At 42.7% G+C, this 14,056-nt stretch overlaps 1 protein-coding gene across 7 annotated transcripts in view; it reads left to right on the top strand.

Annotated features, from left to right (window-relative positions):
- LOC106568969 (CMP-N-acetylneuraminate-beta-1,4-galactoside alpha-2,3-sialyltransferase) overlaps positions 1–14,056 on the top strand; it is an 88,049-nt gene that overhangs the window by 38,989 nt on the left and 35,004 nt on the right. For all 7 annotated transcript variants that reach the window (XM_045693886.2, XM_045693888.2, XM_045693887.2 and 4 more), the window contains 3 exons: positions 9,125–9,188; positions 9,266–9,361; positions 9,578–9,764. In XM_045693886.2, the coding sequence (XP_045549842.2) occupies positions 9,125–9,188; positions 9,266–9,361; positions 9,578–9,764 (347 nt within the window). The remainder of the gene's footprint in view (positions 1–9,124; positions 9,189–9,265; positions 9,362–9,577; positions 9,765–14,056) is intronic.

Raw genomic sequence — 14,056 nt, 5'->3', positions numbered from 1 at the left:
GCAATGGAATGTACTTTTTTGTAATGTGAGTTGAATCAACAAATCATAGCACATATTTGACTTCCTAATTTGCTCATAGGTCGAACATATACAGGTTAAGACAACGTCGTCACAAATCTGAGGCCAGCGCCGTTGTTAACTGGAATAGCCGGTCCCATTGTTGCAAAGAGTTATGGGATATTAGAATCCCGTTGTCTCAACATAGCTTTGCTTCTATGGGTACACTCGTAATGGCTGCCAGTCCACCCATTATTCCATCATTGACTTGAATGGGGACTCCTGTTTTATTTCATTTTTTTGTCAGATTTTATTTTATAAACATTACAAACGACAAAATCATACAAACATCAACTACAACACACCTGCCCAGACCCACTAGCACTCACCTCCATCACCAGCGCCCGCATCACTTTCCGCCACATGGCCTGAAACTGCATCATTTTGTTACTCTCCGTAGCCTACGCACTTTCAATATTTAAAAAATGAATCCTTCAATTTTCCCATTTGTTATTGTTGGCGGATTAATTTCCACTGTTTTAGTATTAAAACATATTTTTTTTTAAAGAGAATTGGCAAATCCATCGGGTATCTCACTACACCCCCATATGCCATGTCTTGAAATATGCAGACAGACGGTTTAAAAGTAGGTTTACATTGTGGTAGGTTTACATTGTGAGGGGAACGGCACCTCCGTACCTTCAGGCTCTGATCAGGCCCTACACCCAAACAAGGGCACTCCGTTCATCCACCTCTGGCCTGCTCGCCTCCCTACCTCTGAGGAAGCACAGTTCCCGCTCAGCCCAGTCAAAACTGTTCGCTGCTCTGGCACCCCAATGGTGGAACAAGCTCCCTCACGACGCCAGGACAGCGGAGTCAATCACCACCTTCCGGAGACACCTGAAACCCCACCTCTTCAAGGAATACCTGGGATAGGATAAAGTAATCCTTCTAACCCCCCCCTTAAAAGATTTAGATGCACTATTGTAAAGTGGTTGTTCCACTGGATATTATAGGTGAATGCACCAATTTGTAAGTCGCTCTGGATAAGAGCGTCTGCTAAATGACTAAAATGTAAAAAAAAAAAAACATGTAAAAATGTATTTCTGACAGCCAACTTTCTAGTGCCGCCCAGAACTTTCGGACTTAATAGCATTCCCAGAAAGCATGGATTATTGAGTCATTCGTTTTACACTTAAGACATTACTCTGCCCTTGTCTATACATTAGCCCATTCTTTTCAATTAATTATATTTCTGTCAGCACATGCGGCCAGAAGAGGGGGAGAAAATGTGCCCCCCTAATATGTTTCTTTTTACAACAAAACAAAACAATTTTAACGGTTATTACCGTCATCCAAAATTCCACCTAGTCACATCTCAATACGGGTTTAGGTAGCTCACTGACGAGGCCGTCAAGAATCTATGCATTTTACGAATCAAACATGAGCACATCATGCGATCGGAATTGGGAAGATAGAGCATGAATTCAGTCTACCCTTTATCATTCAATTTCCAACACTTAGGAGCGAAGTGCATGTAAAGGTACACTGAATGTTACCTTTGTGCTCTGGCAAGAGCCCTCTACCCCACACTCACACCCTGGTTTTCAAAGGCAAGTGCGCTACACCTGGTTTCTGTTTTCTCCACGGTTTGTGACTGCAGTGGGGTTTCCCTTTTAGCTGTATTCATGTGGAGAGGTGATACGTGTGGACCTTGAATAGAACTCCACAAAGGATTCCAAATTAGGAGCAAAAAAAATAGAAACCTTGAAAATAAAAGTTTATTTGTACTTTTTTTTGCGACCAAGCAGCCTTGTTTGCTAGACTTAAAAACACAGGGGAAACCTCCATTCTTTATGTGGTTTCTAGCCTCTCCATCATACTATAAGCAAGCATCGGGGGGCAGTTTTTTCACACAGACCTTTTTGACACCTGGACCTATATATTGGTATTAGCTTTTGGATTGCCTAGACCAGGTATTCCCAAACTGGGGGGTACGCGCAATGCCGTCGGGGGTACGCCAAATAAAAATGTGATTCACATGTTATATATTTTCTAAAAAAAATGTTTTTTAAACTTTGCTTTTTTTTGTCATATTTTTCAAACAGTCCATTTATATTTCTCAACGGGGCTATACATTTGAGTGAGGGTTTTTTCTCACCCGAGTAGTCTCGTTTCACTGCCAAAACTAAAATCGAACCATCTAGTGCTTAGCGAAATAACACAATGTCAAATACAGGTAGCCTAGTCAAATAATGAACATCCAATCACATTAACCGTTACTCTTGCGGGAATTCCACTAACATTTTACATTTTAGCCATTTAGCAGACGCTCTTATCCAGAGCGACTTACAAATTGGTGCATTCACCTATAATATCCAGTGGAACAACCACTTTACAATAGTGCATCTAAATCTTTTAAGGGGGGGGGTTCGAAGGATTACCTTATCCTAACCCAGGTATTCCTTGAAGAGGTGGGGTTTCAGGTGTCTCCGGAAGGTGGTGATTGACTCCGCTGTCCTGGCGTCGTGAGGGAGCTTGTTCCACCATTGGGGTGCCAGAGCAGCGAACAGTTTTGACTGGGCTGAGCGGGAACTGTGCTTCCTCAGAGGTAGGGAGGCGAGCAGGCCAGAGGTGGATGAACGGAGTGCCCTTGTTTGGGTGTAGGGCCTGATCAGAGCCTGAAGGTACGGAGGTGCCGTTCCCCTAACAGCTCCGTAGGCAAGCACCATGGTCTTGTAGCGGATGCGAGCTTCGACTGGAAGCCAGTGGAGAGAGCGGAGGAGCGGGGTGGCGTGAGAGAACTTGGGAAGGTTGAACACCAGACGGGCTGCGGCGTTCTGGATGAGTTGTAGGGGTTTAATGGCACAGGCAGGGAGCCCAGCCAACAGCGAGTTGCAGTAATCCAGACGGGAGATGACAAGTGCCTGGATTAGGACCTGCGCCGCTTCCTGTGTGAGGCAGGGTCGTACTCTGCGAATGTTGTAGAGCATGAACCTGCAGGATCGGGTCACCGCCTTGATGTTGGTGGAGAACGACAGGGTGTTGTCCAGGGTCACGCCAAGGCTCTTAGCACTCTGGGAGGAGGACACAAGGGAGTTGTCAACCGTGATGGCGAGATCATGGAACGGGCAGTCCTTCCCCGGGAGGAAGAGCAGCTCCGTCTTGCCGAGGTTCAGCTTGAGGTGGTGATCCGTCATCCACACTGATATGTCTGCCAGACATGCAGAGATGCGATTCGCCACCTGGTTGTCAGAAGGGGGAAAGGAGAAGATTAATTGTGTGTCATCTGCATAGCAATGATATGAGAGACCATGTGAGGATATGACAGAGCCAAGTGACTTGGTGTATAGCGAGAATAGGAGTGGGCCAAGAACAGAGCCCTGGGGGACACCAGTGGTGAGAGCACGTGGTGCGGAGACAGATTCTCGCCACGCCACCTGGTAGGAGCGACCTGTCAGGTAGGACGCAATCCAAGCGTGCGCGGTGCCAGAGATGCCCAGCTCGGAGAGGGTGGAGAGGAGGATCTGATGGTTCACGGTATCAAAGGCAGCAGATAGGTCTAGAAGGATGAGAGCAGAGGAGAGAGAGTTAGCTTTAGCAGTGCGGAGAGCCTCCGTGACACAGAGAAGAGCAGTCGGTCCGTATGTAGCCAAATGTAGCTACTGCTCATGTTGGTATCTGTACTGATGGCACAAAAGCCATTTGCTCCCGACGCCACTTGGGCACACTGCAGCATCCACCGAGAGGCTCTTGCTGCCAAGGGAATGCCTGACAGCTTGAAAGAGATTTTGGACACTACAGTGAAAATTGTTAACTTTGTTAATGCATGGCCCCTGAACTCTCGTGTATTTTTGCAATGATATGGTCAGCGACCATGTAGCGCTTTTACAACCTACAGAAGTGCGCTGGCTATCAAAGGGCAAAGTATTAACACATATTTTTGAATTGGGAGACGAGCTTAGTTTTCTTTACTGACCATAATTTTCACTTGTCTGAACGCTTGCATGATGACGAGTTTCTCATTCGACCTATCTGGGGGATGTTTTTTCTCGCCTGAATGAATCTAGGATTACAGGGACTCTCCGCAACTATATTCAATGTGCGGGACAAAATTGAGGCTATGATTAAGAAGTTGGAGCTCTTCTCTGTCTGCATTAACAAGGACAACACGCAGGTCTTTCCATCGTTGTATGATTTTTTTTGTGTGCAAATGAACTCAAGCTTAAGGACGATGTCAAATGTGATATAGCGAAGCACCTGAGTGAGTTGGGTGCGCAATTACGCAGGTACTTTCCTGAAACGGATGACACAAACAACTGGATTCATTATCTCTTTCATGCCCTGCCTCCAGTCCACTTATCGATATCTGAACAAGAGAGCCTCATCAAAATTGCAACAAGCGGTTCTGTGGAAATGTAATCAGAAGCCACTGCCAGATTTCTGGATTGCGCTGTGCTCAGACTATCCTGCCGTGGCAAATCGCGCTGTTTAGACACTGATGCCCTTTGCAACCACATACCTATGTGAGAGTGGATTCTTGGCCTTCACTAGCATGAAAACTAAATACAGGTACAGACTAGACTGTGTGTGGAAAATGATTTAGACTGACTCTCTCCAATACAACCCAACATTGCAGAGTTAACCTCTCTTGGGTAGGGGGCAGTATTTTCACGTCCGGATAAAAAACGTACCCGATTTAATCTGGTTATTACTCCTGCCCAGAAACTAGAATATGCATATAATTGATTTGGATAGAAAACACCCTAAAGTTTTCTAAAACTGTTTGAATGGTGTCTGTGAGTATAACAGAACTCATATGGCAGGCCAAAACCTGAAGATTCTATACAGGAAGTGCCCTCTCTGACCATTTCTTGGCCTTCTATAGCCTCTTTTATCGAAAACAGAGGATCTTTGCTGTAACGTGACATTTTCTAAGGCTCCCATAGGCTCTCAGAAGGCGCCAGAATGGGGAATGATGACTCTGCAGTCCCTGAGCGAAAAACAGTAGGGGTTTTGGATAGTGGTCGATCTGAGAACAATGAGACTGGGGGCGCGCGCGTGCATGTGAAGACACCATTTTCTTCTTTCAGTCTTTGAACGAAAACAACGTCTCCCGTTCGGAATATTATCGCTATTTTACGAGAAAAATTGCATAAAAATTGATTTAAACAGCGTTTGACATGCTTCGAAGTACGGTAATGGAATATTTTGAAATATTTTGTCACGACATGCGTCCACGCGTCACCGTTCGGATAGGGACCTTGAATGCACGGACAAAACAGAGGATATTTGAACATAACTATGGATTATTTTGAACCAAAACAACATTTGTGGTTGAAGTAGAAGTCCTGGGAGTGCATTCTGACGAAGAACAGCAAAGGTAATCCAATTTTTCTTATAGTAATTCTGAGTTTAGTGAACGCCAAACTTGGTGGGTGTCAAATTAGCTAGCCGGTGATGGCGAGCTATCTACTCAGAATATTGCAAAATGTGCTTTTGCCGAAAAGCTATTTTAAAATCTGACACCGCGATTGCATAAAGGAGTTCTGTATCTATAATTCTTAAAATAATTTATGTTTTTTGTGAACGTTTATCGTGAGTAATTTAGTAAATTCACCGGATGTTTTCGGTATGTTTGCTAGTTCTGAACGTCACATGCTAATGTAAAAAGCTGTTTTTTGATATAAATATGAACTTGATTGAACAAAACATGCATGTATTGTATAACATAATGTCCTAGGAGTGTCATCTGATGAAGATCATCAAAGGTTAGTGCTGCATTTAGCTGTGGTTTTGGTTTTTGTGACATTATATGCTAGCTTAAAAAATGGGTGTGTGATTATTTCTGGCTGGGTACTCTCCTGACATAATCTAATGTTTTGCTTTCGTTGTAAAGCCTTTTTGAAATCGGACAATGTGGTTAGATTAACGAGAGTCTTGTCTTTAAAATGGTGTAAAATAGTCATATGTTTGAGAAATGGAAGTTATAGCATTTTTAAGGTTTTTGAATTTCGCGCCACTCGATTCCACTGGCTGTTGACTAGGTGGGACGATTTCGTCCTACATACCCGAGAGAGGTTAACCTACCAGTCAAAAGTTTTAGAACACGTACTCATTGAATGGTTTTTCTTTATTTTTACTATATTTTACATTGTAGAATAATAGTGAAGATATCAAAACTATGAAATAACACATATGGAATCATGTAGTATCCAAAAAAGTGTTAAAGTGGAAATATATTTGAGCTTCTTCAAATAGCCACCCTTTGCCTTGATGACAGCTTTGCACACTCTTGGCATTCTCTCAACCAGCTTCATGAGGTAGTCGCCTGGAATGCATTTCAGTTAGCAGGTGTGCTTTAAAAGTGGAAGTACATATTATGTCAAGAACAGCTCAAATAAGCAAAGAGAAACAACAATCCATCATTACATGAAGTTCAGTCAATATGGAAAATGTCAAGAACTTTGAAAGTTTCTTCAAGTGCAGTCGCAAAAACCAACAAGCGCTATGATGAAACTGGCTCTCATGAGGACTGCCACAGGAATGGAAGACCCAGAGTTACCTAAGCTGCAGAGGGTAAGTTCATTAGAGTTACCAGGCTCAGAAATTGCAGCCCAAATAAATGCTTCAGATTTCAAGTAACAGACACGTCTCAACATCAACTGTTCAGAGGAGACTGCGTGAATCAGGCCTTTGTGATCGAATTGCTGCAAAGAAACCACTACTAAAGGACACCAATAATAAGAAGAGAATTGCTTGGGCCAAGAAACACGAGCAATGGACATTAGACCGGTGGAAATGCGTCCTTTGGTCTCGAGTCCAAATTTGAGATTTTTTTTGTTCCAACTTCCGTGTCTTTGTGAGACGTCGTGTGGGTGAACGGATGATCTCTGCATGTTTATTTTCCACCGTAAAGCATGGAGGAGGTGGTGTTATGGTGTGGGGGTGCTTTGCTGGTGACACTGTGATTTATTTAGAATTCAAGACACACTTAACCAGCATGGCTACCACAGCATTCTGCAGCGATACGCCATCCCATCTGGTTTGCTCTTAGTGGGACTATCATTTGGACAAAGACCCAACACACCACCTGGCTGTGTAAAGGCTATTTTACCAAGGAGAGGGATGGAGTGCTGCATCAGATGACCTGGCCTCCACAATCCCCTGACCTCAACCAAATTGAGATGGTTTGGGATGAGTCGGATCGCAGAGTGAAGGAAAAGCAGCCTGCAAGTGCTCAGTATATGTATGAACTTCTTCAAGACTGTTGGAAAAGCATTCCAGGTGATGCTGGTTGAGAGAATGCCAAGAGTGTGCAAAGCTGTTATCAAGGCAAAGGGTGGAGCTTTAAAAAATCTCAAACATAACAACATATATTTTGATATGTTAACACTTTTTTGCTTACTACAAGATTCCATATGTGTTATTTCATAGTTTTGATGTCTTCACTATTATTCTACAATGTAGAAGATGATTAACTAAAGAGCAAAATGATGTATTTCTTTGTGCCCTGGTCCTGTAAGAGCTCTTTGTCACTTCCCATGAGCCAGGTTGTGACAACTCTCACTCATTCTTATGTTTTAATAAATGTATTATATTGTGTGTGTGTGTGTGTGTGTGTGGCAAGCTTACAATGATTGCAAAAAAAAAACAGGGGATACGCACCTGGAGGTTGACTGTTTGAAGGGGTATGGGACTGTAAAAGTTTGGGAACCACTGGCCTAGACAACTGAGCAGACCATAATGATCTCTTTAAGAGACACCTAGAATAGATAGCTATATTATAAAGTTGAGTTATTTCTGGCCTGGGTGCCGTTATGTTCTTTGGAAATCCCTAATGATTCAATAAGCATTGTATATTTGTATGTATTTCTTCATGTCCAGTCTCACTTGTCTCCCTTTACCTTGTGTAAACTCTGCACTACAGCAGCACGCTGTAGCAGAACATTGAGATCATGTTCAGTGACATCTCCAACCCCTCCTCCACATTTCAGCTGAAGATTTTCCTCGCCAGAAAAGTGTACTTCAAGACGACGGCCATTTATCTGAGCTGCCGCCTAGACATACTTGGCTGAAGTGTTTATCCTGCGTGCTAATAACAATTAGCCGCCATGTCTCTCCTCTTCGAGAAACCTGTCCCAATTTTTTTTTTCTGGGGGGGTGGGGATTTCACCCTATTGAGTCGGGTGTGGTCTGGTCCTCTGTTTATGCTGACCGGGATGATGCTTGATGCCAGACTTCGACGCCGCGTCCAAACAATGGGCCACTGCTCATTTTGTGATGTTTAATCACGAGGCTCGTTAGAGGTGATAAAGCCTTCTGCATTACTCTTGCAAGAAGCAAAGGAGATGCCTACATGGGGTTGTGGTTGAGCCTAATGACATTTCATATCAGTTGTTTAGCAAATGGATCCAGCACGCAACTGAAATGTGGTTATACAAGCGAGTGATTCATTTGGATAATACCTTGTTGGATAAATTGGACACACAACCTAGATATAAATCTCCCAATCTATGGTAGACCTATGACTAATATGAGAAGGAAAGAGTCAAGAGGTGCTAGTGGGCTGTGTGGGGGTGGGAGGGTGCGAAGACATGTCTTAAACACCAGAGTCATGACTCCGCCAGAATACCCTCTGGAACATGGCAGGAATGCACGCTATGGCTAAACAACCCCGTATCTCACACCACCAGACCCAGTTCCACGTCCACACTGAGAGAGCCCTTGCACAGCACACTTCAACCGGGAGAATGTGCTTGTTTGAAAACGGCATTCCTCACTGAGGGGTTTTATGGGCAGCGTTTTTTTTCCTGAAGTGCCATTTCACCCGGATTCATCCGTCCTGAAAGGGCTGATGGTTTTCCAATTTTACTGTCACTGGGCCTGTGGCTTATCCTTATCTGTAATTTTAATAAACGGTTAGGAACGTTTTCTCCTCCAGACCTTCTCCCAAGGACCACCTAGCTTGCTACATTGTTTTCTGGGCGTTGAAGTCCTCGACAGTTTGTTATTAAAGAGGAGCTATTAATCCTTTTCATGAGGGGTTTTGTCTGTGACCTAGCAAACAACAATGAACTGTAGTTGATATCTAAACTGTCTTTTTCTCTCCCGTTTCATTTTGCAGAAAGAATCATAGACCGTATTCTAACTGCCACAAAGAACTATGGCTTGGGTGAAGACCTTGACAGGTAATTGCCATGGGAATTAAGTAGCGCACTCGTGTGCGGACACACTTTTTAACCCCTCAGATGTTCTTCTCTTTCAGTCATGGTTGTAAAAGATGCATTATTGTGGGCAATGGTGGTATCCTGGCCAACAAGTCTTTGGGCTCGCGCATAGATGATTACAACATTGTGGTGAGGTGAGTCTACTTCCAATGGAAGGGCAACATGATGCCAGTTAAGAGGGTAAAGATGATAGTTCTGCTGAATGTCAGTTCCTCCTCTTGAACTCTTGACACTGGTTAGACTTTAATGGACTTGGGGTTAGTTTGGTAGCCTGGGTGCCAGCCGCAGATTATGTTATGATGTCAACACACAATGTATTCGCCCCCATAGCATTTCTTCTCTAACCGCAGGTTGAACGATGCTCCTGTGACTGGTTTCAGCAAGGACGTGGGCACCAAGACCACCATGCGCATCACCTACCCCGAGGGGGCCATTCAGAAGCCTGAGCGCTACGAAAAGGACTCGCTATTCGTGTTCTCCGCCTTCAAACCGCTGGACTTCAAGTGGCTCAGACAAATGGTCTTCAAAGAGAAACTGGTGAGGCATACCTCAAGGCTGACTGTTACCTTTTTTATTAATTTGGACCGCTAAGAAAAAGTTAGTTGGTCATGTTTGTTAGTGGTTGGGTGCACTTCCGCTGCCCTAAAAGAGTATGCATTCTTCTGCAAAATGTCCAGTCCCACCTCCTTTCTAGGTCTCTTGCATTGCTTCTCCATCTGTCATAACATTAAGGCGACCACATAAACTTGAATCCCACTGGATGTTTTGGATAGTTTGAGTGCTTTCTGTGGCACCACGTGACTAGGGGTGTTTTAGAAAAGCCGTTATGGTCATAGATATACGTGCATCTTCTGTTGCAGTCATTTGCTCGTCTTGTGACATTTAGTGGATGTGGTTATGGGTTCTCACAATACTTTCCCATTTCCTCATGATTATGAATAACAGGGTTTAAATTGTGCTTTATTGAAAAACCAATCTGAGCAAATGTTCTCTCCACTTTTCATTCTGCCCTGGTGAGAAATAAAACACGATTTTCCCATTTAAGGACCTTTGTCCTTTCTTTTGACGAGCCACTGACTGCCATGCTTGAGTGACAGCCTGCGAATTGGCCTCTTAATCCGAGGGTCTGGCTGTCTGAATGAGCTTTTCCTTATCTCTGCCAGGGAGAACGGCAGACAATCCTGTATCACTGAAAGAGCTTGCACAAGCACTCTCGTCAGTTACTCTACCACAGTCAGGGTAGGGTAGCTAAATTCAAGGACATTTGCAGTCTCTCCAGATGGAGTAAAAAATTGTGTCTGCTGTTGAACTTGCCGGTCAGGCATTCAATTTTGGCCGTGTTGAGTTTCTCCCAATAGTGGGCTGCTAAATTTCTGAAGGGATTCTTCTGGTAAATCTGGCAATCCAGCGTCTGGGACATCCACTTCCTATCCAGCACAGCTTTGTGACTTTCAGGGACCAGCAGGAATTTTTACTAGGTGACATTTGTCAAAATACAAGACTCTGGAGAGATAAGAGGGGTTAGGAGGAGGGAGAGTGAGAAAGAGGGGGTAAAATTAGGGTAAGGGAGAGGGCCATAAGAATAAGGGAAAACGTAAAAGAGTTGGCTGTTCGATGGTGCCTTTGAATTGGGCAGATTTGTCTGGACTGTCAGCTGGTAAGTAGCGGGGACAGTGGAAATGGCGGACATGGAAAACATTTATCTGATCTCTGGCTCCTCACAGATCAGCCTTTGATCTGCAGGGAAAGGAATACTTTCACTCATTAAATAAATCACTGGTCAGAAGTCCTCTGTCTTCCATGACGGCACTGTAGTTGGGATGCATGCACGCACACACGCTTAACTCAGTCACACCAACTCACTATTTTGGGTCGAACGTGCCTCATGCAGCTCAATGTAACTCACAAACTATAGGTGTTGGTTAACACTTTTACATTGCTACTAATGTACAGTGCCTTCAGAAAGTATTCATATCCCTTGACTTCTTCCAATCTTTTTTGTTTTACAGCCTGAATTCAAAATTGATTACCTTCATTTTTTTCTCATTGATATACACACACTACCCCATAATTACAGTAAAAATAGGTTGTTAGACATTTTTGAAAATGTATTGAAACTTAAATACAGAAGTGTTCACACCCCTGAGTTAATACTTTGTAGAAGCACATTTGGTGGCAATTACAGCTGTGGGTCTTTCTGGGTGAGTTCTAAGAGCTTTCCACACCTGGATTGTGCAACATTTACCCATGTATTATTTTCAAAATTCAAGCTCTGTCAAATTGGTTGTTGATCATTGCTAGGCAACCATTTTCAGGTCTTGCTATAGATTTTCAAGTAGATTCAAGTCCAAACTGAAACTCTGCCACTCCAGAACATTCACTGTCTTCTTGGTAAGAAACTCCAATGTAGATTTGGCCTTTTTTTTAGGTTATTGTCCTGCTGAAAGGTGAATTAATCTCCTAGTGTCTGGTGGAAAGCAGACTGAACCAGGTTTTCCTCTAGGATTTTGCTTGTGTTTAGCGCCATTCTGTTTCTTTTTTATCCTGAAAAACTCCCCACTATGCTGGAAAATATGGAGAGTAGTACTCAGTAATGTGTTGTATTGGATTTGCCCCAAACATAACACTTTGTATTAAGGACAAAAAGTTAATTGCTTTGCCTGACAGGATGCATGTTTTGGAATAAAAAATTAAAAAAAACTTAATTCCACTTTGACATTACGAGTATTGTGTGTAGCCCAATACCCCCAAAAATCTAAATGTACATTTTAAATTAAGGGTGTAACACAACAAAATGTGGAAAAATATAGCCTAACCTATACAAATGTGAATTCAGCAGCTGACCTTTTATTGAAGCTGCAGAAATTCCTGACAACCACAACACTTGGCTCCTGAGTGGCGCAGTGGTCTAAGGCACTGCATCTCAGTGCAAGAGGTGTCATTACAGTCCCTGGTTCAAATCCAGGCTGTATCACATCCGGCCGTGATTGGGAGTCCCATATGGTGGTTCCCAATTGGCCCAGCGTCGTCCGAGTTTGGCCGGGGTAGGCTGTCATTGTAAATAAGATTTTGTTCTTAAACGGTTTAGGATAGGGGGCAGTGTTTTCACGGCCGGATGAAAAACGTACCCAATTTATACTGGTTACTACTCTTGCCCAGAAATGAGAAGATGCATATTATTAGTAGATTTGGATAGAAAACACTCTGAAGTTTCTGAAACTGTTTGAATGGTGTCTGTGAGTATAACAGAACTCATATGGCAGGCAAAAACCTGAGAAAATTCCAAGCAGGAAGTGGAATATCTGAGAATTTTAGTTCTTCTTTTGATTCTCTATCGAAACTACAGTATCTGTGGGGTTACGTTGCACTTTCTAAGGCTTCCGTTGGCTGTCTAAAGCCTTCAGAAAGCGGATTGAGCCTTCTCCTGTCTCTGGGCAGAGTATAGTAGCTCAGTTTCTCAGTGGTCTGCCTGGGGACAAAGAGATTGGATATGCGCGTTCCCGCGAGCATGCTGTTTTTTCTTTTCCTCTATTGTCCGGTTGGAATATTATCGCTATTTTACGAGAAAAATACCATAAAAGTAGATTTTTAAACAGCGTTTGACATGCTTCTAAGTACGGTAATGGAACATTTTGACTTTCTGTGTCTCGAAATGTGCTCGCGCGTTACCCTTTGGATAGTGACCTGAACGCACGAACAAAACGGAGGTATTTGGACATAAATATGGATTATTTGGAACAAAAACATTTTTTTTTGTGGAAGTAGCAGTCCTGGGAGTGCATTCTGACGAAGATCTGCAAAGGTAATACAATATTTCTAATACTAATTCTGATTTTAGTTTTCCCCGAACTTGGCGGGTGTCAAGCTATGTACACATAGCTCGCCGTGATGGCGAGCTATGTACTCAGAATATTGAAAAATGTGCTTTCGCCGAAAAGCTATTTTAAAATCTGACACAGCGATTGCATAAAGGAGTTCTGTATCTATAATTCTTAAAATAATTATGTATTTTGTCAACGTTTATGATGAGTATTTTTGTAAATTCGTCGGACGTTTTTGGTGCGAGTACATGTTCTGAACATCACACGCCAATGTAAAAAGCTGTTTTTGGATATAAATATGAACTTGATTGAACAAAACATACATGTATTGTATAACATAATGTCCTAGGAGTGTCATCTGATGAAGATCATCAAAGGTTAGTGCTTCATTTAGTTGTGTTTTGGGTTTTATTGACATATATGCTTGCTTGGAAAATGGCTGTGTGATTATTTTTGTCTATGTACTCTCCTAACATAATCTAATGTTTTGCTTTCGCTGTAAAGCCTTTTTGAAATCGAACAATGTGGTTAGATTAACGAGAGTCTTATCTTTCAAATGGTGTAAAATTGTTGATTGTTTGAGAATTGAATTGTGGTATTTTAGTTGTTTTTGTATTTCGCGCCATGCGATTCCATTGGCTGTTGGCTAGGGGTCCCGCACAACAGGTCGGACTTGCCTAGATAAAAAATATTTCAATATTGTGATGTACAGTTGAAGTTGGAAGTTTACATACACTTAGGTTGGAGTCATTAAAACTTGTTTTTCAACCACTCCACAAATGTCTTGTTAGCAAACTATAGTTTTGGCAAGTCGGTTAGGACATCTACTTTGGATACCACAAGTAATTTTTCCAACAATTGTTTACAGATAGATTATTTCACTTATAATTCACTGTATCACAATTCCAGTGGGTCAGAAGTTTACATACACTAAATTGACAGTGCCTTTAAACAGCTTGGAAAATTCCAGAAAATGATGTCATGGCTTTAGAAGCTTCTGACAGGCTA

The sequence above is a fragment of the Salmo salar genome, chromosome 14 (genome assembly GCF_965601325.2).
Source record: "Salmo salar chromosome 14, fSalSal1, whole genome shotgun sequence".
NCBI classification, from domain to species: Eukaryota; Metazoa; Chordata; class Actinopteri; order Salmoniformes; family Salmonidae; genus Salmo; species Salmo salar.
The sequence above is the reverse complement of the archived record's forward strand: the minus strand, read 5'-3'. Positions and strand labels throughout refer to the sequence as shown.